We start from the raw sequence: 22093 nt of genomic DNA, 5'->3' as shown, positions 1-22093 counted from the left end.
TCCCAGTCTGGATGGGCACTGTGGTGATGTTCCAATGTTCAGGCTGGCTCCTGGTATGAAGAGATTCCCAAGTACCATTTCCTAACCGCAGAGCCAAGGATGTGTTTACATGTTTAGGTCAAAAATGTGATGAACAGCTTCATGTTGTCTATTGATGTAAGTTTAAACCTAAACATGTTTCCCTGTTACTAATCCAGTTGATATGGTTCTCCATCTGTGTCTAGGTGATAGAAAAGCATTTTTTTATATTTAGAGCTCCAAGCAAACAAACAGTTGTCTATATAAGAGCTTTTACAATTGTGGACTTTTAGCAGGTCTCTGAATACATGTGACCAATGTATGGTGGATTTTCACAGACTTTGTGTAAAACTGAAGGTGACAGAGACTTTGGAGAAGTGGCTACATTGCTCTGGACTTCTTTGTTTCATCCACAGAAGAGTAAAATATGTGATTGATTTTGAAAAGCTGCTGAAAAATGTATCTTTTTAAAATTGCAATTTCTAATTTGGGTTTTACATTTTGTGTTCCATTTTTTGTGATTGTATTAGAAAGATTTGTTATTTATTTGGTGTTTAAAGGTGGTACATAATGTATATACACAATCTTCTTAGAGACATTTGCTATATGTTGTGTTTGTTGTCGTTGTAGTTTAATTTCTTTGGATGTATTGAAAGGAAATGAAAAGAAGTTGCAGCATTGATTAAAAAAGCATAAAAGAGACATTTACTGTCTGATGTTACATCTGTAGGAGTGTACTGAGACTGGGTTTTGTTTTGGAGCACATTCATATATTTTGTTTGTAAAAAAAAAAAAAGATAAAATATAAAGTTAATTGTATTTTGGATGAATAAAAAAGCAATGATTAGTGCTAAGGATGTATAAAAGACAAACAAAACAAAGGAAATTGCTGTATTTTAGTGTTGAACTAGGCTTTCTAACTGTTCTACTTTCTGTCTGCCACTCCTGGCTAATTTACATGTGAGCACACAGCCGGGGGGGGGGGGGGGGCTAACTCCACTCCTGCAGCAGGGGAGACTGATGAAAAGCTTGAGGATGTAAGATTGAATAAATAAAATCCTAGAGTTGACCAGTTCATTTTATAAATGTAAATATTTTTTATTTTGGTGCTGATAAACTAAACAGAAGTTATGATAAAAATATTTGCTTGAGTCAAAATGTCCAAAAATTTGCTTTCAGCACAATAGGGTGATTAAGGTGGTTAAATGTTTCTCGTACGTATAGTGCTGCTTTTCAAACGTGGAGCTTTGTAAGACGCATCTAATTCTGAAATCTCAGCTTCCTGAGACAAACGGCTGATTTCCTATGAAGCTTGATTATATGATCATGCTTCATGATCATTTATGAACATATATAGCTCGTCCAAAATTGTCATATCCATGGGTTCAGAATGGAAGTTTCATCAAATCTATTTAATTTCAGTGAGATCAGACAAGGAATGTGAACGTGAGAGCAACATTTGTGCATGGCGAGATACCCAACTTCGCCGCTCTGTCACGACCACACCCCCGCGTTGAAAGATTTGTTTTTCATCAGAGTAAACTTCAATGGTTTTTCAACAGGTGGACGTCATTTTGAGGTGTGTTTGCTCATCCTACTTGGAGCAGTGATGCTCCAAGTAAAACATGTCATTTCCTGTTGCCAACAGGTGGCGCTACACCTGTTTCGGATTTTTCCACTGCAGATGTGTTCAAAGTCAGACTACAATCATGCACAACAAATTTGGATCAGATTAGATTATTTATGGCTGAGTAATGGCCATTTTTCTTTTCATGGCGTGATTTCGAAACGACCTCAAATTTTGACGCGCCGCCACGGTCACAAACAACCGTAAAAACTTAAAAGCTTCGCAATTTAAGATCGGACATGTGTTTAGTTTACAAAACCAAAGTTTGGAGTCATTGTTCAAAAATCTCTAGGAGGAGTTCGTTCTAGAACGAGGCCTGCAAAGGACCAAAATAGAGCAAAAATGACATATTGACATCAATATAGCAGACTTCCTGTGCGACTGACAGCTTGGTCCCAAGAGACTTTTTTGTAGGTTTCCATCTGATGAACATGTCCTGTAAATATCAAGCTTGTATGTTAAAGAACATGGCGGGGCTCTCAAAAACAAACATGGTAGGTGGCGCTATTGAGCCGTTTTTTGTTCACCCATGCAAGTGCTGTGTATCTAAGTTGGAGATATGTAAGAGGCCTCTCATTCTGAAATCTCAGCCTCGTGATACAAACGGCTGATTTTTTATGAATTTTTAATTATCTGACTGCAACGCAATCAACCACTTCCTGTTTGGTGGTGGCTTGCGCAGGCACCGTCAGGTGTACACCCATGAAACTTTAGACGATGAGAGAAGACCCTTATGAGTATCTCCTGTTGTAATTTTATGAATGTCGGACAAAGCACAGAGAAAAGATAGGTCAGAATGTGACATAAAATGTATTTGTCAATATCTAGGTGGCGCTATGGAGCTCGTCCAAGATTGTCATATCCATTGGTTCAGAATGGAAGCCTCATCACCTCTATTGAATTTCAGTGAGATTGGACAAGGAATGTGCACGTGAGAGCAACTTTTGTGTGCATGGCGAGACGCCCAACTTCGCCGCTCTGTCACGACCACACCCCCGCATTGAAAGTTATGGCTTTTTATCAGAGTAAACATCAATGGCTTTTCAACAGGTGGACATCATTTTGAGGTGTGTCGGCTCATCCTACTTGGAGCAGTGATGCTCCAAGTAAAACATGTCATTTCCTTTTACCAGCAGGTGGCGCTACACCTATTCCAGATTCTTCCACTGCAGATGTGTTCAAAGTCAGACTACAATCATGCATATCAACTTTGGATCATATTGGATTTTGCATGGCTGAGTAATGGCCATTTTTCTTTTCATGGCGTGTTTTCAAAATGACCTCCATTTTCGACGCGCCGCCACGGTCACAAACATCCGTAAAAACTTAAAAGCTTCGCAATTTAACATCGGACATGTGTTTAGTTTACAAAACCAAAGTTTGGAGTCATTATTCACAAATCTCTAGGAGGAGTTCGTTCTAGAGGGAGGCCTGCAAATGTCCAAAATGAAGCAAAAATGACATATTGACCTCAATATATCAGACTTCCTGTGCGAGTGACAGGTGGGTCCTTTCAGACTTTTTTGTAGGTCTCCATCTGAAGAACATGCCCTGTAAAAATCAAGCTTGTACGTTAAAGCGTATGCGGGGCGTCGGGACAAAAGTCACTGTAGGTGGCGCTATCGAGCCGTTTTTCTGCGCCCATGCCAATCTCCTATAAAATACGAAATTTTTCGCGACTCCTGATGTGTGTGCCAAATTTGGTGAGTTTTGGGGTATGTTAAAGGCCTCAAAAAGGCGACTCTTCCGGTAGAATAATAATAATAATAATAATTAAAGCTACAAGTAGCATTTAGCGGGCCCGAGCACGTGCGACCGCATGGCACGAGCGACCGCCCCGTGAGCAACGCCCTGCTCGAGCCATTCTCGTCGTTTTTTCTTGTCCATTCTGGAGCTCCAAGCTATTGTTAATACGACAGCAGCCTGGGGGGGGGGGGGGGGGGGGGCTGTAATCTGTTGCCTTAAGGGACAAAGACTTTTGCATATAGCATGAAAAAAATTCAAGCAATGATGATAATTGCTATCACTGTCCCTAAGGATGAGAACAATAGAACTCATTCAATTTCCACTACAATGTCTAGATGAGTGTCAGCTATGTCTGATAACTTGGCCAATTAGCTGGACCGGGATCTTGCAAAGTGCAGGTGGTTAACGTCCAGTGTGATGAGTCTGTGGACGGCAACAGTACAGCATAGCTTTTGGTTTCCACAAGAGAAGAACTCCTGACACATCTGCCCTAACAGACAACTACAAGAGGAGTTGAAATGTATAACACGGTGAAGGAGTTTTTGTGCAGAAAAAGGTACAATTAGAAAAGCTGGTAGCAGTGACTGCAGATGGGACTCCTGCTATGATCAATAGACAAACAGGTTTCATCACTCACTGTAAAGCTGACCCAGACTTTCCAAAATGTCTGCATTACTGCTGCGTCATTCACCAGCAGGCCTTATGTGCAGAAGTGATTGGCTCTGGACATATAATGACTCTTATTCTGAAAATCGTAAACAACCTCAGCTGCAAAGCAAAACAGCACAGGATTTTTAAGGTGCTATTGGAGGAGATGTCTGTTGAATATGGTGAATATGAACATTGTGAATCTGAACTTGCATTCTTGACTGACATTACTGGAAAACTAAACCACTTGATCTGCGAGCTGCAAGACAATGGCAAAACTATTTTTTTTTGACCAGCCTGCCTGAGCCAGTGTTTTTCTTGTGGGGATCTTTTCTGCCAGGGCTTGTCAGCTTGGTCAGTGGATGTTGCTGCAGTTGTCTCCCTTGCTGGGACAGCTGGAGTTAAACACAGCAGCTCACGGCTCTGAAGTGGACCCCGTTGCTGTCCCAGTCTGGATGGGCACTGTGGCGATGTTCCAATGGCCAGGCTGGCTCCTGGTATAAAGAGATTCCCAAATACCATTTCCTAACCGCAGAGCCAAGGATGTGTTTACATGTTTAGGTCAAAAATGTGATGGACAGCTTCATGTTGTCTAAACATGCCACCCTGTTATTAATCCAGTTGATATGGTTCTCCATCTGTGTCTAGGTGATAGAAAAGCATTTTTTTTTATATTTACAGCTCTAAGCAAACAAACAGTTGTCTATATAAAAGAGCTTTTACAATTGTGCACTTTTAGCAGGTCTCTGAGTTCATGTGACCAATGTATGGTGGATTTTCACAGACCTTGTTTAAAACTGAAGGTGAGAGAGACTTAGAGAAATGGCTTCATTGTTCTGGAGTTCTTTGTTTCATCCACAGAAGAGTAGAATTGGTGATTGATTTTGAAAAGCTGCTGAAAAAAGTATCTTTTCAAATTGCAATTTCTAACTTGGGTTTTACATTTTGTGTTCCATTTTTTGTGCTTTATTTGGGAAGCATTTGTTATTTGTTTGGTGTTTTTAAGGTTCTGCAAATATACACATCATTTTTTAGAGACATTTGTTATCAGTTGTGTTTGTTGATTTGTAGTTTAATTTCATTGGATGTATAGATGTCGTGTGGGGGGGAGGCTCGACAGCAGGTAGGACCCAGGCGCAGAGACGGGAGGCAAACGGGTTCAGGGCAAGTGGGTTTATTTAACTAACAAAAAGCGCTGCAGAGCAGGATGACAAAACTAAAAACAAAAACTTACTGTGGCATGGCACGGGACATGGACGCCAGACAAGAAGACGTGATCAACATGAGCAGAAGTTAATGGACCAGCACAGGAGGAAGGCAGAGACAAGACTTATATACAGACAGGGCAGACAAGACACAGGTGAACACGATTAGGGCAGATGGGGACCAAAGGAAGTAAAACTCAAAAACATGACAAGACAGGAAACCTTTCAAAATAAAACAGGAAACAGAACCAAACAAGACAGAACAAGAACTAAAGCGAAAAAAAAGACAACAAACTGAAACCATGACAATAGAAAGGAAAAGAAGTTCAAACATTGATTATAAAAAAGGATATAAGAGATAAAAAAAAAGAAAAAGGAAAAGAAAAAAGATAAAATATTGATTTAATTGCATTTTGAATGAATAAAAAACAATGATTAATAGAATCAGAAATCAGAAAAAGTTTTATTGCCAGGTTCAGTAGAGCGCACTTTACAAAACGAGGAATTTGACTTGGTGTATAGTGCAATTAAGAATAAGTTAAAAATTAAGTTAACAACAACAACACACTATATACAGTAGAGTAAGGTGAATTAAAGTGGGAGCACAGATGGGCTGGGATGGTGGGGCCTGTAAGTGGCACCGACAGTCCTTTGGTGGGCGGGGGGGAGGGGGGGTCACCTGGGGGAGTTGGGGTACTGTTCAGCAGGCTGACTGCAGTGGGGAAGAAGCTGTTCTTGTGGCGCGAGGTCCTGGTCCTGATGGACCGGAGCCTCTTGCCAGAAGGGAGGGGCCGAAAGAGATTATGTCCTGGATGAGAGGGGTTGGCTACAATCCTGGCTGCCCGCCTCCAGGTCCTGGAGATGTGCAGCTCCTGGAGAGACGGGAGGTGGCAGCCGATCACCTTCTCTGCTGAGTGGATGACGCGTTGCAGCTTGGCCTTGTCTCTGGCCGTGGCCGCAGCGAACCAGACTGTGATGGAGGACGTGAGGGTGGATTCAATGATGGCGGTGTAAAAGTCTACCAGCATCTTTTCAGGGAGGTGAAACTTCTTCAGCTGCCTCAGGAAGTACATCCTCTGCTGGACCTTCTTAGTGATGGAGCTGATGTTCTGCTCCCACTTGAGGTCCTGGCTGATGATGGTTCCCAGGAAGCAGAAGGACTCCACAGAGGTCACCGGGGAGTCACAGAGGATGACAGGGGGGAGGGGGGCTGGGGCCTTCCTGAAGTCCACTGTCATCTCCACTGTCTTCAGAGCATTAAGCTCCAGGTTGTTAGCGCTGCACTATGACACCAGCCTGGCTATTTCACTCCTGTAGGCCGACTCATCTCCGTCAGAGATGAGGCCGATGAGTGTGGTGTCGTCAGCAAACTTCAGGAGTTTGACAGACAGGTGACCAGCTGTGCAGCTGTTTGTGTACAGGGAGAGTAACAGGGGTGAAAGGACACAGCCCTGGGGGGATCCGGTGCTTGTGGTCCGAGTATCTGAGACGAGCTTCCCCAGCCTCACATACTGCTGTCTGTCCGTCAGGAAGTCTGTGATCCACCTGCAGGTGGAGTCAGGCACATTCATCTTGGAGAGTTTTTAATACTAAGTCTAGACAGATTTAACACAGGTTTTTGGATGAAAAAGGATTTTTTATAAATCATCTGTTACACTTTTAAGTCTGAAAAAAATATGGAAGGCAGCAAACACAGATCCCTACCGTTTTTAATTTTTTTGTGCTGATATTTGAAAGATAAGTTATGCAAAAAAATAGGTGTTTTCAGTTTTGCCTAAAAAGACGTTTTCGGACCTTTTTGGATCAAATGTTGTCTAAAAGTTCACCTGTAACTTCAATCATTCTGAATTTTTTTAGGAAAACTAAACCACTTCAACTGTGATCTGCAAGGCAATGGTAAAACTATATTTTTTATGGAACAGCCTGCAGTGTTTCTTGTGGGGATCTTTTCTGCCAGGGCTTGCCGGCTTGGTCGGTGGTTGTTGCTGTTACCAATCCAGTTGATATGGTTCTCCATCTGTGTCTAAGTGATATAATCAGAATCAGAATCGTTTATTGTCATTGTACATGGGGATACAATGAAATTGCAGCAGCCTTGGAGTGAAGGAGTTACATAAAATAAAAATAAAAATAGAATAGAAAAAGAAATACTGTATTTACAACTCTTAACAAAAAATGAACAATATGGACAGGAACTGTTAAATATTAAATATTTGTGAATAAAATAGAATGGAATTACATGAGTTGCTGTGAGCACAGCTTAATAAATATCAAGTTATTGCACAGTGACCCGGTTAGACAGTCAGGATATTGCACGCATTGTAGTAAAATTAGAGTGAGGTGTGGTTGGTGGACGTATGTGCATTCCGTATGATAATTGCCTGTGGAAAAAAGCTGTTTCTTAGTCTGTTTGTCCTGGTTCTGATGGACCTGTACCTCCTTCCAGAGGGCAGCAGTTCAAACAGAGGGAAAGCAGAATGGGTGGAGTTAGTGGTGATGCTAGTCACTCTGCTGAGGCAGCGAGACTGGTAAATGTCCTTCAGTGAGGGGAGGGGGCAGCCGATGATCCTCTGCGCTGTCTTTACCACTCTCTGGAGACTCTGCCGTTCTGCTTCAGTGCAGTGGGAAAACCACACTGTGATGCCATAGGACAGAATGCTCTCAATGGTTGAGCGGTAGAACGTTACCAGCAGCTCCTGGCTGACGTCGTTCCTCCTAAGTTTTCTCAGGAAGTGCAGGCGTTGCTGGGCCTTCCTGATGACAGTCATGGTGTTGTTAGACCATGTGAGGTCAGCAGAGATGGTGGTGCCCAGGAGGGTGAAGCTGTGGACCCTCTCCACACAGTTTCCATCGATGTAGAGTGGGGGTGGATCTGTTCTGTTTTTTCTGAAGTCCAGGATGATCTCCTTGGTCTTGGTGGTGTTCAGGATGAGGTTATTAGCCTGACACCACCTTGAGAGTTTCAGGACTTCGTCTCTGTAGGCCGTCTCGTCGTCCCCAGAGATCAGCCCCACCACAGTAGTGTCGTCTGCAAACTTCACCACGGTGTTGCTGGTGTGGGCTGGTCTGCAGTCTGCTGTGTACAGTGTATACAGCAGAGGACTCAGCACACATCCCTGTGTGGAGCCTGTGCTCAGCGTCCGGGTGGAGGAGAGGTGGGGGTCAAGTTTGACTGTCTGTGGTCTGTTTGTCAGGAAGTCCTTGATCCACGAGCAGGTGAGTGGGTGGAGTCCTAGTTCAGACAGTTTGTTGACCAGAATGTCAGGAATGATTGTGTTAAAGGCTGAGCTATAGTCCACAAAGAGCATCCTGGCGTAGGTGTCTCTGTGTTCCAGGTGGCTCAGCGCAGTGTGGAGGGTGATGGAAATGGCATCATCCGTTGATCTGTTTGCTTTGTAAGCAAACTGGTGGGGGACGAAGATTGGAGGGAGGGAGTCTTTGATGTGTCCCAGGAGCAGCCGCTCCAGACACTTTGTGATGACAGCAGTGAGTGCAACTGGGCGGAAGTCCGTGAGGAAGGCTGTGGATGAGGACTTTTTGGGTATCGGGATGATAGTGGATGACTTCAGGCAAGCAGGGATGAAAGCCTGAGCTAGCGACAGGTTGAAGATTTTTGTGAAGACCTGGGAGAGTTGATCGGCGCAGGCCCGCAGAACCTTTCCGGGAACTCCATCAGGTCCCGCCGCTTTCCTGGGGTTTACCCTGCTGAACATCCGTGCCATCCGTGCCACGTCCATAAAGGCATTGTTTTTATATTTAGAGCTCTAAGCAACCAAACAGTTGTCTATATAAAAGAGCTTTTACAATTGTGCACTTTTAGCAGGCTGAAAAAATTATCTTTTTAAAATTGCCATTTCAAATTTGGGTTTTAAATTTTGTGTTCCATTTTTCTGTGCTTGTATTGGAAGGATTTGTTATTATTTTGTTTAAAAGTGCTACATATTGTATATACACATAATTTATTTAGAGAAATTTGCTATACGTTGTGTTTTTTGGTTTTGTAGTTTAATTTCATTGGATTTATATTAAGGAAAAGAAGTTGCAGCATTGATTAAAAAAGGATAAAAGAGACATTTACTGTCTAAGTCTTATGTTACATCTGTAGAACTGTACTGAGAGTTGGGTTTTGTTTTGGAGCACATTCATATGTTTTGTTTGTAAAAAAAAAAGATAAAATATTAGGTTAATTGCATTTTACATGACTAGAAAAGCAATGATTATTCATAAAAATCTATGAAAGACATACAAAACAAATGAAAAAGCAGTCTGCCCTCCCTCTTGTGTCTAAACTCTTGTCACCTCACTTCTGGGTTAGTTAGCATATGAACTGGCAGCTGGTGTGTGTGTGTGTGGGGGGGGGGGGGGGGGGGGGTGAAATTTGACTCCAGCAACAGGGATGATTGAGGAGCAGGCTGCAGCATGAGGAAAAGACTTAAGCATGTAAGAGGAAATGACATCCTACAGTTGACCAGTTCATTTTATATCTGTAAAGAATATTCAAGAAGCATTTAGACATGTTCAGCTATATGCGTGTGAAACTTGGTGTGGATATTTGAAGCATAAGTAATTTTAAAACACACTTGTTTGCAGTCCAGACGGAAAAAGCACAGGTTTTGGGATGAATCAGGATTTTTTTAAAATCATCTGTTTCACCTGGACTTCTGAAAAAAATATGGAAGGCAGCAAACACAGATCCCTACATTTAAAAAAATAAATGGTGTTGATATATGATGATTAAGTTATGAAAAAAAATAGGTGTTTGTAGTTTTGCCTAAAAAGACGTTTTCGGACCTTTTTGGATGTAATGCTCTCTAAGATGTCACCTGTAACTTCAATCATTCTGAATTTTTTTAGGAAGCAGTAGCACATAAATGCCTATGAAAGTTGAATTCTTGGTGCTGATAACCTAAACAGAATTTATGCTAAAAATCTTTGTTCAGTCCAAAATTTCATTAAAAAAATCAAGTGATGAAGTTTCTCGTAGACCCTATAGTGTTACATATCAAAGCTGGAGGTTATTAAAGGCATCTAATTCTGAAATCTCAGCTTCCTGAGACAAACGGCTGATTTATAATAAATTTCTATTATTTGGGTGCACATAATCGACCACTTCCTGTTACGCAGGCACCGTCAGGTGTACACCCATGAAACTTTACATGATGAGAGAGGACCCTTCTGAGTATCTCCAGTTTTAATTTCATGCACATCGGACAAAGCAAAGAGAAAATACAGGGCAGAATGTGCCCAATGCAATAACTAGGTGGCGCTATAGAGCTCGTCCAAGATTGTCATATCCATGGGTTCAGAATAGAAGCTTCATCATATCCATTGAATTTCAGTGAGATTGGACAAGGAATGTGCACGTGAGAGCAACTTTTGTGTGCATAGCGAGATGCCCAACTTTGCCGCTCTGTCACGACCACACCCCCGCATTGAAAGTTATGGTTTTTTGTCAGAGTAAACTTCAATGGCTTTTCAACAGGTGGACGTCATTTTCAGGTGTGTCGGCTCATCCTACTCGGAGTAGTGATGCTCCAAGTAAAACATGTCATTTCCTCTTGCCAGCAGGTGGCGCTACACTTTTTCCAGATTTTTTCACTGCAGATGTGTTCAGAGTCAGACTACAATCATGCACATCAATTTTGGATCAGATTGGATTATGCATGGCTGAGTAATGGCCATTTTTCTTTTCATGGCGTGTTTTCGAAACGACCTCCAATTTTGACGCGCCGCCATGGTCACAAACATCCATAAAAACTTAAAAGCTTTGCAATTTAACATCGGACATGTGTCTAGTTTACAAAACCAAAGTTTGGAGTCATTACTCTCAAATCTCTAGGAGGAGTTCGTTCTAGAGCGAGGCCTGCAAATGACCAAAATACAGCAAAAATGACATATTGTCATCAAAATATCAGACTTCCTGTGCGACTGACAGCTTGGTCCCAAGAGACTTTTTTGTAGGTTTCTATCCGATGAACATGCCCTGTTAAAATCAGGTTTGTACTATAAAGCATATGGAGGTGCTCGCGAAAACAAATTTTGCAGGTGGCGCTATCGAGCCATTTTTGTTTACCTATGCCGTTCTCCTATAAAATATGAAATTTTTCGCGACTCCTGATGTGTATACAAAATTTGGTGAGTTTTGGGGTATGTTAAAGGCCTCAAAAAGGCGACGGAAAAGTCGGAAGAATAATAATAATAATAATAATAATAATAATAAACCTAACAGATACAATAGGGTCCTTGCACTCCGTGCTCGGGCCCTAATAATAATAATAATAATAAACATTCGAATTACAATAGGGTCCTTGCACTCCGTGCTCGGGCCCTAAATATTCATTCATTTTCTGTACCGCTTTGTCCCTTTCGGGGTCACGGGGCTGCTGGAGCCTATCCCGGCTACTTGGGCGTAGGCAGGGGATGCCCTGGACTGGTCGCCAGTCTGTCGCAGGCTAGAACGTCCACAATCACACACCCATTCACTCTCACACTCACACCTATGGACAATTTAGAGTTGCCAATTAACCTATGAAGCATGTTTTTGGATGGTGGGAGGAAGCCGGAGATCCCGGAGAAAACCCACAAATGCACGGGGAGAACATGCAAACTCCACACAGAAAGGTCCCCCATTGATGTATTTTTCATGTCCCCCAGCCGGGACTTGAACCAGGGGCCTTCTTGCTGTGAGGCAAGAGCGCTAACCACTGCGCCACCGTGCATCCCCAATTTTGAAATATTGCTTTTTCATTTTAATTTTGAGTCATTTGATGCAGTTACATTTTGAAAATTAAAAAGCATTTCTATTAATCCATTTTAAGTGTCAAATTAGACATTTCTAAATAAATAATGCAACACATTTACCAGAGAACATTTTGAAAATGAAATTTCGAATACCATTTTCATTATCATTTTAATTAAGTGACAGAATAAGCAGTGTTGAGGAAGGAAATGAAAAAGTATTTTGGTGGATTGCTTTCTCATTTTAATTTTGAGTCAAAAAAATGCAGCTTCATTTTGAAAATGAAAAAGCATTTCTGGTTTTGACTTTTCTTTTAATTTATGCTACACATTCGCTTCCATACCCTACAAGACGCGCTCAGAGTAGTCAGCAAAATCAAAGATAGGAAAAAAGTGAGATGAGACAACACATGTGAAAACTTTTCTGGCGGTGGAAATAGTAGCAGTTTTATCACGCTAAGACTACGTTCACACTGCAGGGCTTAATGCTCCATTCCAATTTTTTGAAAAAATAAGATTTTTTTGCAAGGCCGTATACATTTCCAATTAACCCTTGTGCTATCTTAGATGACCCCACTCTTGCATTGACGTGTTCTCCCTACCATGACAAAGGTGGATAAAGGTGAAAAGATTTCATGTAATCCATGGACACCAGTGAAGATCACAAATCATTGAAGAAAAAGGTTCAGCGCACTGTCTAGTGGGTCTAGATGACCCAACTCCCAATGTTAAAGTGACTAGGATAGCACAAGGGTTACTTGCAAACTTTTGTGATCTCCTGTGTGACCGTGAAATGACCCAGAAGTGACCCGCACGCGCAGGAGAGTACTCAACGGTGAACAACGTCACTCGTTGTTTGCGGAAGTAGCTAACGTTAACAATGGTTGTCAACAACAGTGTTGTCAACAGCGGAGCTCTTTTGCATTATTACATTTACTTTCACAAAGGAGCCAGCACAATTACAATCTTCTCATTTTAAGAAGGCATTGGAGCCGGGATCGTCTGTACCCACTGTTGTGGAATGGGGATGTGTATGTGCTGGGGCCGTGCGCGTGTGTGTAAGAGAGAGGAGAGAGAGCGCGTGCATCGAGGTAGAGAATTAGGGGCGCATTCATGTTGTGTGTTAGGAAGGAGAACGGTAATAAAAGAAGGCTTCCCCCAGAATAAATGCTACTGACTCTTTATTAACACGTGTTAATACGGTCCGAACGGGGAAGTGAACCCTGAAGGAGGATCCGCCTTGGGTCCCCCGCGCTTCTGACCACGGTCGGTAAGGGAGAAAAAAAAGTCATCGTGGGAAAGGGTTCAACACCACGCTCGGCCATTTCAATGGAATTTTTTTCAAAAACCGCCCAGTAGCAAAAACAGCCCTCGAGTTTGGCCTGAATAGAGCTGTCACCTTAAATATTAATCCAATCGGTGACCTCGCTTCCCTTCCACTGACTGGCCTCAGCAGCATCGTCCGCCATGGTTGATGTTTATGATCTCGTTTCCGCCTACTTTAACGCAGAATTATGAAGTTGGTAGCGTCTAAATGACTTTACGGGTCGGATTCATGTGGCCTGGCCAGTCAGATGGCGGTCGCATTTCAAAAGATCAGATACGTATTGGATTCAGGACCAGATACCCAAGTGGCCTGGGTCGCATTTGAAAAGATCGGATCAGATACAGGTCACATAGGGGCAAAAAAATTGGAATTGGGTCGTTTCAGCCTGCGGTGTGAAAGTAGCCTAAGTCGCGCTCAAAGTGGTCAGCAAAATCAAAGATAAGACATAAGCGAGATTTGACACAACGCATGCAAAAACATGTGTTTTGTAAACGCAAAAAGACGTTTTTGAAAGCAAAAAATAATATCAAAGCGGAATTAAAAATTAGTGAAAAGCAAATATTTAATATTTTCACTTACAAATTAGAAAGTTTTGTGTGCAATGTGGTGGCAGAAATATTTCTCTATACAGTATTCACCCAGTCACACACACATTAACACAATGGTGGCAGCTCAGCAGCTGAACAATGCCGCCATCCTCCCACCAGAGGCAAGGTGGGGTTCAGTGTCTTGCCCAAGGACACTTCGACTAATGGGAGTGCAAGGCGGGAATCGAACCTACAATATTAAGATCATGGGTCGACCCTACCGCTCCTCCACGGCCGCACCTTATCATGCTACAAATAAGTGAATTGACAAAGCAATGTAGCCTATCACTTTTTTCTTATACAATCTACTTAAACCAAAGCAGTTATAGTGAAATAAAATACTTCCAAAAGTACTTTTTACAAAAAGGTAAGCATTTTAACTGAGTAATGATAACTCGTTATCATTAACCTGTGCTCTTTTGAGTATCGTGCATGTATTTAAGTTTTAACACTGAATATTGACAAATGAGAGAAGCTGAAATCGTGCGCGCGTGCCACATACATCCAGGGTGGCGCGTGCCATAATACTAATCCCCTTCCGAGGCGTGTGTTGTTTTTGAAAACACCGTGAAGAGTTTTGAACCAGCAGCTCCAGCAGAGTCTCCCGTGCTATCTCCCACACAGCCTCGACTGCTCTCAAGTTTCTGTACTGGTCTCAGTAACGGCGCGTCGCCGTTACTTTGCGCCCCGGATGCCGCCACCGCGCTGCTGCTGCTGCTCCCGGCCATATGGCGGCTCCCATTAATCTTCTTAGCGCAGCGTTTTCTGAATGAGAGACGCCGAAGACAAACGTGCTGCTTTGTTTGTTGAAGTCAGCGACATTTCTTTTGGCTGTCTAACGGGAGAAGGGGAAGCCGCGTTTGGAAGGATAGTTGTGTTTTTTGTTTGTTTTTGTTGACAGGTGCTGTCAGGAGTGTGAGAGAGGGAGAAACTGCGCGCCCACTCTGCTCCCCTCATGCCAGAGCAACAAGTGTAATGTTAGTCGACGCTGCACTTGTGATGGGGACAGAGCTTTGTGCGGAGACTCCACAGGTAAATATCAAGGCAACAGCGCACATTTCAGGATCTTACAATATCTGCATAGATTTGTTAATTTGCGCGTCAAATAGAATTCCGTCCGTCGTTAGATGCAGTGGAGCCTATTTTCTGTTTCCTCCAGCCTGGACCATGTAATATAAGACTGGAGATAAGTGTATTCCTGGCCCTCTTTTTGTGCTTCAAAAATGTGAAATTGAAGCTACATAGTATTGTAATGATGAGAGCTTTGGTGTAAGCCTCAATTTCCAACAAACTTATGTGAGAACCCGTTTAGTTGGATAAAAACCTGCAGGCCAGATGCCAAAGGAAAAAGGGCATGTTTAATTCAATGAAAAATGAAGAAAAGGGGGAAAGCAATGTGGCAATATCAGGTGAGCTGTGCCTCCATCAAGCTGTACATGATAGTGTGGGCTTTGGCTTGGGAATAGCCTGCATGGCATTTCACTCTCCTCAGATTTGTCTCATGTTGGATTTTGGTCTGACCACTTCTCTCTTTCCTTCTTTCCTTCTCTCTTTCCCCTTCTCTAGATTGTGAAATCCTACCTATCATGCGAAGGCTTTGGCCGTGGTTTGTGCGTGTATGTGTGTGAGGCACACAAGGCGGTGTAACAGAGAGCCAAGCTTGGGAGCTTCACCCTAGGGGCACTGGCCTGTAAAAAGTGGCCCTGTGACCCTGGAACCATGGAACCATGACCGTCATCACTTATTCAAATGGTGTTGGAAAGCTCCAAAACAAAGTTCCCCAGCAGCCGTCTAGCTGCCCGCATGCTCCACGCGGATCCAGCATGCTGAATCCAGAGGTTCCACAATTGTGCAGGGTTAGAAGATATTCAGAGAAGAAGAAGGAAAGGAGGAGCATGCAAAATGTAAAAGGAAGGTGGCAAAAATCAAGCAAAGGAATCAACGGTCCTAAAGATTTAAAAGGCAGAGGAGGAGAAGGAGGCAGGGCAAATAGGGAAGGCATAAATAAGCTGGAGGTTTCTGTGATGTTGTCAAGAAGAAAAAGTGAACACATGTCAGAAGAGGGCATGAGAAGGAGGAAACTTTGGAACATGTCTCCAGTGCTGCTGCTGATGAGAAACATCACTGAAAAAAACATGCAGATGCAGATCTGCTTCGTTGCTCGGAAATGGCCTCAGGTCCTCCTCTGGTGGTGTCTGCTCTTTCTCAGCCTCTGCACTCCGCTTGCGTCATCACAGGTAAGAGTGGCTTTCAGGAATAATGTCAGCTCTGTGAAGGAATCATACTATAGCTACCCCGACTCTTAATTACTGAAATAATGCTGTAATAGGAGAGACAGAGGTGTAATAAATAACATGAACAATGAGGCTGCCGGGTTTTCATGAAGTCACTGCAGCTTGGTAAAGACATTTCTGTTTACCATTCTTTTAAAACAAGTTTTTTAAGTTGTTTCTTAAATTAATCCTGTAAAAAAATATGAAACCCAATTTTGAATATATATATATATATATATATATATATATATATATATATATATATATATATATATATATATATATATATTGTTCTTGTTATAGACGGTTTTGCTTGATAGAAGTTTATGTGAAATGCTTTTTATTAGCTTGTTACTTAAATGTGGTTATAAAAAATACAAATAAAATACCCAAATCCAAAGACTTAAAAACAATTTTGAACCCTTTTCAGGGTCATTTTCCACGTATGGAGAACATCGCTGCTTTCAAACCCGTGTCAACGCTTCCGCCTCGACTCACGTGTGGCGTTCCAGAGCAGAACAGCTACTGCCAGTCACCTTCGTCACAGACTGAGCTGTTGAGGTGTTTTCAAGCCTTCTGTGTTCAAGAGTGCCCTTATAGATCCTCCACACCTCCATATGCTCCCCTACTGTTAGCTCCACAAAGGTATGTAGATTGGATTTACAGAGCTGTTATGCAGTGTTTTATGACTTTTTTTTTCCATGCAGAGTAACATTGCATCAGAACAGTCAGCTGATAAGACTCATAGATTTCAATTCAAATGTATGAGTTGAACAAAGGATTGCACAACAGATTCTATCTCTATTTATATGTCAAGTTTTACACATGTGTTATTTTAAAGTTTCCTTAAGTTGGATGTGGGGTGTCGGGAGGGTTTTGGGCATTCTGTATGTTTTATCATTTCAGTTTTTATTGTTTTAATCCTCTGAAGCATTACTGTTGCGTGAAAAGTGCTTGATAAATAAAGTTTAATTTGACTTGATTATTATAAAATACCAGTTGACAGTGGAGCTTGTCTCAGGGTGCTGCTCAAAAAACACAATAAACATCAAATAAAGCTAAATAATTGCAATTGTTATAACCCTGACATGTCTTTAATTCTTCCAGAGGTGCCTGCGTAACTGAAGAAACTGAAGACTCACAGGGGCCGACTCAGATTGATACTGAAGGCCCTGAAAGTTCAGACGGTCCTGCTGGATCTGGAAGTGTGCTGTTTCAACCGGACCAGGATGGATGTCTGATCTCTCCTCCTTCACAAGCACTGGGAGCTCTGGGTTCACTAACCTTAGCAGTGTGGATAAAACCAAGCTCATCTGGGGAGATGTGAGTTTGATATTTTATTTTTGTTTTTTTAAGTATTTATTAAGATCGGTCTGACAGAAAACCTGTTTATAATCCTGTTCAAAAGGCCATAGACAGAATAATGGATTATATTGGAAATGATCAGTTTATATGAAATTCATGGAAAGTTTAAAAGATGTGAAATGGTCAAGGAACACGCCAAATGTCACATGCCTTGTGGTTCACCGTTAAGGCTCAGTGTAGAGTTGCTGAGAACAGATTAGTGAGTGGAGGAATATCTTTTGTTTATAGGTGTAGAGCTCCGTGAGTCCAATCTAGCAACTTTGAATGAAATGAAGCTCTTCTCTTGGTCAATATTAATAAGTGATGGGATGTCATGAGAGTCCTCAAAGCACTGTTGAACACCACACAGACACATTTTCATTTAGTCTTGTCATGTTTGCCTCTTTTCGGTTGAAAGTTTTAAAATGGGATTTGCTACAACAAGCTACTGCTGTATAATGCAAAAAAAAACGAATGGGCTTAATGCTTTGTTCATACCAAGCTTGGCAACATACAGTTTCAGGCGACCACTTCCAATGAATAGGCTATGTAAACGCGCATATATGCACCTTTCTGGCTTCCGAGTTTAAAACTTGTGTTCATGCATCACTACGCATGTTAAAGCAGTTGTACTGTAACCGATCAGAGACTTGGAATGGGTTTGTATGGATGGCGTCCTTTTCAATTCCCGAAGGTCCCAACCGTTTGAAAAATGATCATTGGTTGATTTCTAACATATCTTAGGGGTGTAAAATTTAAATCATAAAAAATGTTTTAGTGATTTTTAAATATCTATAATGGATCATCAAACCTGGGATGTTCATCAGAACAAACACAGACATGTTAATCTGTACTCTTTCATAAACTGTGTTGACATGATTTTAGCTTTGAAAGTGAAAATTGTGATGCTGATGTAAAATTGAGCATGTCAAGTGTGGTCAGATCAGTATCTCCATCAGGAAACAATTGACTGTCATGTGTTTGTTACACACGCTGTGTGTTAGAGAAAAGGAGGAGGGTGCTGGTATCTTCAACGGAAAACTGGTGGGGTGCAGTTACCCACATTCAGATCGCCTTTCAATCACACACGCACACCACAACCAGATCAGTTGACTTTCTCCCTCACCCGCTATCTTTTACTTTACAAAGCGCTACTCAAAGGGAATCACATTGTCATAAAAACGACTTAAGGGGGAGTATTTCACTATGTTTATGCTTTTAAAAAAAAAACAGTTTTCTCCTAAAAGTTTGAACTTAATACAATTTTTATGATGGATGAAAAATGATGATGCATGATAAAGCTTTTTAAACAAGCATTAAAGTTTGGGCCTAGGGTCTCCAAGTAAGTAGTGATATTTCTGTATAGTTTTTCCAAATCAAAACAGGCTATGGATTCAACACCCGGACATATAGATGCAACATAGCCAAACAGAGGCATTTAGATGATATTAATATAAAATCTGTAAATAACCTTTCTGTTATCACAAAACTGCTGACTAATCAAGGAGATTAAATAGATCAGGATTTCATAATTTTGAAAAAAAAAATCCTTTTTAAAAGTGCAACAATTCAAAAAAGTTAAAATATCAAACTTTTACATTTAGGAAAAAACATAATTTTTTAAATATTTTTAGTATAATTGGAAGCCATTAGTTTTATATTGTTGAACAAAGAAAAAATGTTTGGTCTAAAGTCCAATAAATGGGCTATATACAAAAATAAATACTGAGCATTCAAATTCAACTTTATTTACGTAGCACTTTTCCAGCTACAGAACACATCAAAGTACTTTACATAAATAAATAAATGATAAAAATGATAAAAAAAAATGTTAGAATAAAAAAAAAACATTCTGCAAAAACAAAGTCCATCAAATAAGAAATAAAACTAAGGAAATGTGAAAGGCATCTGATTGTGGATCAGATATTTCTATTTGATAACCAGATTCTAGTTTTCAACACGAATGTGTTGTAGTGCAGATATTGGTTCATATTGATGTAAATGACAAATTCTTAGATGTAAGTGAAAGACAGATTTAATCTTCAGATTTCATACTGAGTTTTTGGTTTATGAAGTTGTCGGTCTGGGAATCCGGAGGACCAACAAGTCTGGTTGTCTTGGCCTGCCGAACATGACACCTGTATGGCTGAATGCGCCTCAATAGAAGTCATATCTCTCCCCTCACTCACTCTCCCCAGCTTTCTTTTTCTCTCCGTCCGCGCCTATCTTTCTTTTGTTGTACAGACGATCATGGCTGCCATCAAAGAAGCCAGATGAAAGGAGGTCTCTGTCCTCACCTCTGTCCATCTCTCGTCACCCCACTTTCTTTGTCTCTCCCTCTCCCTGTGATTTCACAGCCTTCTTCTGAACAATAAACAGAGTGGAGCACCTGTTTTTACAAGCCACGGGCCATACCTCTGCCTCCACAAGATGATTATGAAGTTAATGTTGATGTTTGGAAATTCCCCCTCAGTTTACATTAGAACTGTGATTTTTCCAATGATTTTCACTTCAAATCAGCGTTAGGGATGCTCACAACACTTTCGTTAACTCTTGTGTTACCGACAAAAAAGTCTAAAAAGTCTTTGTTTAGGTCAGAGTCAGACACTGTGAGCTTCATTACAAAGTATCGAGGATCGAGTTGCTTCTGAAAGCAACTCAAAAGTAAAACAGTAGTCATTTTAACACGTTACAATTGTAAAACCATAACAGAAGAGACTACCAGTACTGTAGTTTTAAATAAGTAATCCATAATGCATCACAGTTTGGAAGGAGGTAGCACAACACTGCTGAAATAGTTAGAATTTTTTAGGTATTTAGTCATTTTTTATTATATATTTTTTTACCGAAATTTGACCTCCAAGTGTTTCACTACTGTTTTTTAAATATAAATATGCATATTTTCTTAATTAAAATTATTACCACTACTAAGAGTTTTATGCTAACATAACAATACAATAGTAAAATAAATACATAAAATGTCTCTTTATTTGTGGATGGTTTCCAAAATATTCTTCACTGAACTTTAAAAATAATTAAAACTGCAAAATAAAAAAATACTTAACCACAAATCTGCACTAAAATATATTTTTCCCCTCAACTTTTTTATTTTTCTCTGTGTTGGTAGACAGATGTGCATTTTAAGACCTTTTGCACATGTCAATGTTTCTCCAGCACATGCACCTATAGTTCCTTTTGATTTATTGGTTAAGCTGCTTTTGGGTTCATAAAAGCTGAGATTTCCTATTAAATGTCAGTGATTATGGTTAATATGACACTTGCCGGGTTTGTGTCACTGCGCTCAGTGTAGGAAGTGAGCTGTCACAGTTGTGTAAAATATTGATGTGGCATGTGAAAATGTCAAAAAGATATTGATTCATAGAAAGGATGAAAACCAAGAACTAAACAGTCAAGTTTGTGGTTTTCTGTCTAGAATAAAAACTGTTATTAAGATTACTTTTGTCAAAAAAAAACTCTGATAATCCGAGGATTTGTATTTTAATACGTTATTGGAAGTAATGTAGTCATGCTGACCGGTCCGGCTTCTTGTTTTCACATGTTTGTTTTTGGTGCTCACAGGATGCTGTTGGAGAAGTGTTCAGCCTCTCGCCTGTCGTTTTCTGTGGCGGTGTCGGAGGACTCTGTCACCTTACAGTACGGCCAATCCAGCAGTCCAAAGACTTATTCAGTCAGCTTCAGAACAGAGGGCAGGCTGCCACTAGAAACATGGACACATCTTACTTTGCAGGTAAGAAATCTTAAAAGTTGGATAAAAAAAACACTTTTGATCAATACAATATACGTGTTTTAGATGAGCAAAGTGGAAAAGTAATCTCCCAGGACACATTATAAAGAAATGAAATAATAAATCGACAACAACCTCAAGCAATATGGGTGACAGTGTGTTTGATGCTCCTATTCCTGCCTTCTGTACAAACTTACAACCTCCTACAACTCTTCAGGAATATCATCCCTCATTCAAAAGGCTTCAGTTGACTTGACATGAAATTGATGTGAGGTTTAGGTGACCAGAGCTGCAGTCTCCCAACAGCTGGTTTGACCTTTCTGTTTATTGAAAGCAAAATTTGCCTTTTTGTAGACTGTAGCTAGAGAAAGTGTGCGCCAAGCTGCTGCTTGTTTGCATCAAGTGTGCTCTCAGCTGCGGTGTAGAGAGCAAAGGAAACGAGATACAAGTGAGCCGAGATGAGATGGAGAACAACATGTCTTCTGTTGCTGTGGCAATGAGACATAAGAGCTGCTTCTTCAGTTGTCAAGTTGCTGATCAAGAGGGATGTAGACTGTTTGGTTTGGCTCAGTGTGCCTTTAAAACTTTTTATCTTCCATTTAAACAGCAGATCTTCTCTCTGTCCCTGATTGCTGCATATTTAGTTTGAGTTTGTAGTCAAAGGTCCAATTTATAAACCAAATACTGCTTTCCCTCTTTCAGTCCCATCAAATGTCACTGAAAGAAGTTAAAACATTGGTAATACTGCTTCTTTTCACTTGATCAAAGTTTTATTAGAATTTAGATATATTTTCCTTGGTAAATGGTACAAGTAGACTATATTCTAATATTTTAA

At 40.9% G+C, this 22093-nt stretch overlaps 1 protein-coding gene across 1 annotated transcript in view; it reads left to right on the top strand.

Annotated features, from left to right (window-relative positions):
* The first annotated feature begins 14643 nt into the window (after nucleotides 1-14643).
* ush2a (usherin) overlaps nucleotides 14644-22093 on the top strand; it is a 190485-nt gene continuing 183035 nt past the window's right edge. The window contains exons 1-5 of the mRNA XM_023953554.1: nucleotides 14644-14928; nucleotides 15463-16133; nucleotides 16600-16814; nucleotides 17277-17492; nucleotides 21093-21261. Of these exons, the coding sequence (XP_023809322.1) occupies nucleotides 15624-16133; nucleotides 16600-16814; nucleotides 17277-17492; nucleotides 21093-21261 (1110 nt within the window). The 5' untranslated portion in view covers nucleotides 14644-14928; nucleotides 15463-15623. The remainder of the gene's footprint in view (nucleotides 14929-15462; nucleotides 16134-16599; nucleotides 16815-17276; nucleotides 17493-21092; nucleotides 21262-22093) is intronic.

The sequence above is a fragment of the Oryzias latipes genome, chromosome 3 (assembly GCF_002234675.1).
Source record: "Oryzias latipes chromosome 3, ASM223467v1".
Classification (NCBI taxonomy): Eukaryota; Metazoa; Chordata; class Actinopteri; order Beloniformes; family Adrianichthyidae; genus Oryzias; species Oryzias latipes.
The sequence above is the reverse complement of the archived record's forward strand: the minus strand, read 5'-3'. Positions and strand labels throughout refer to the sequence as shown.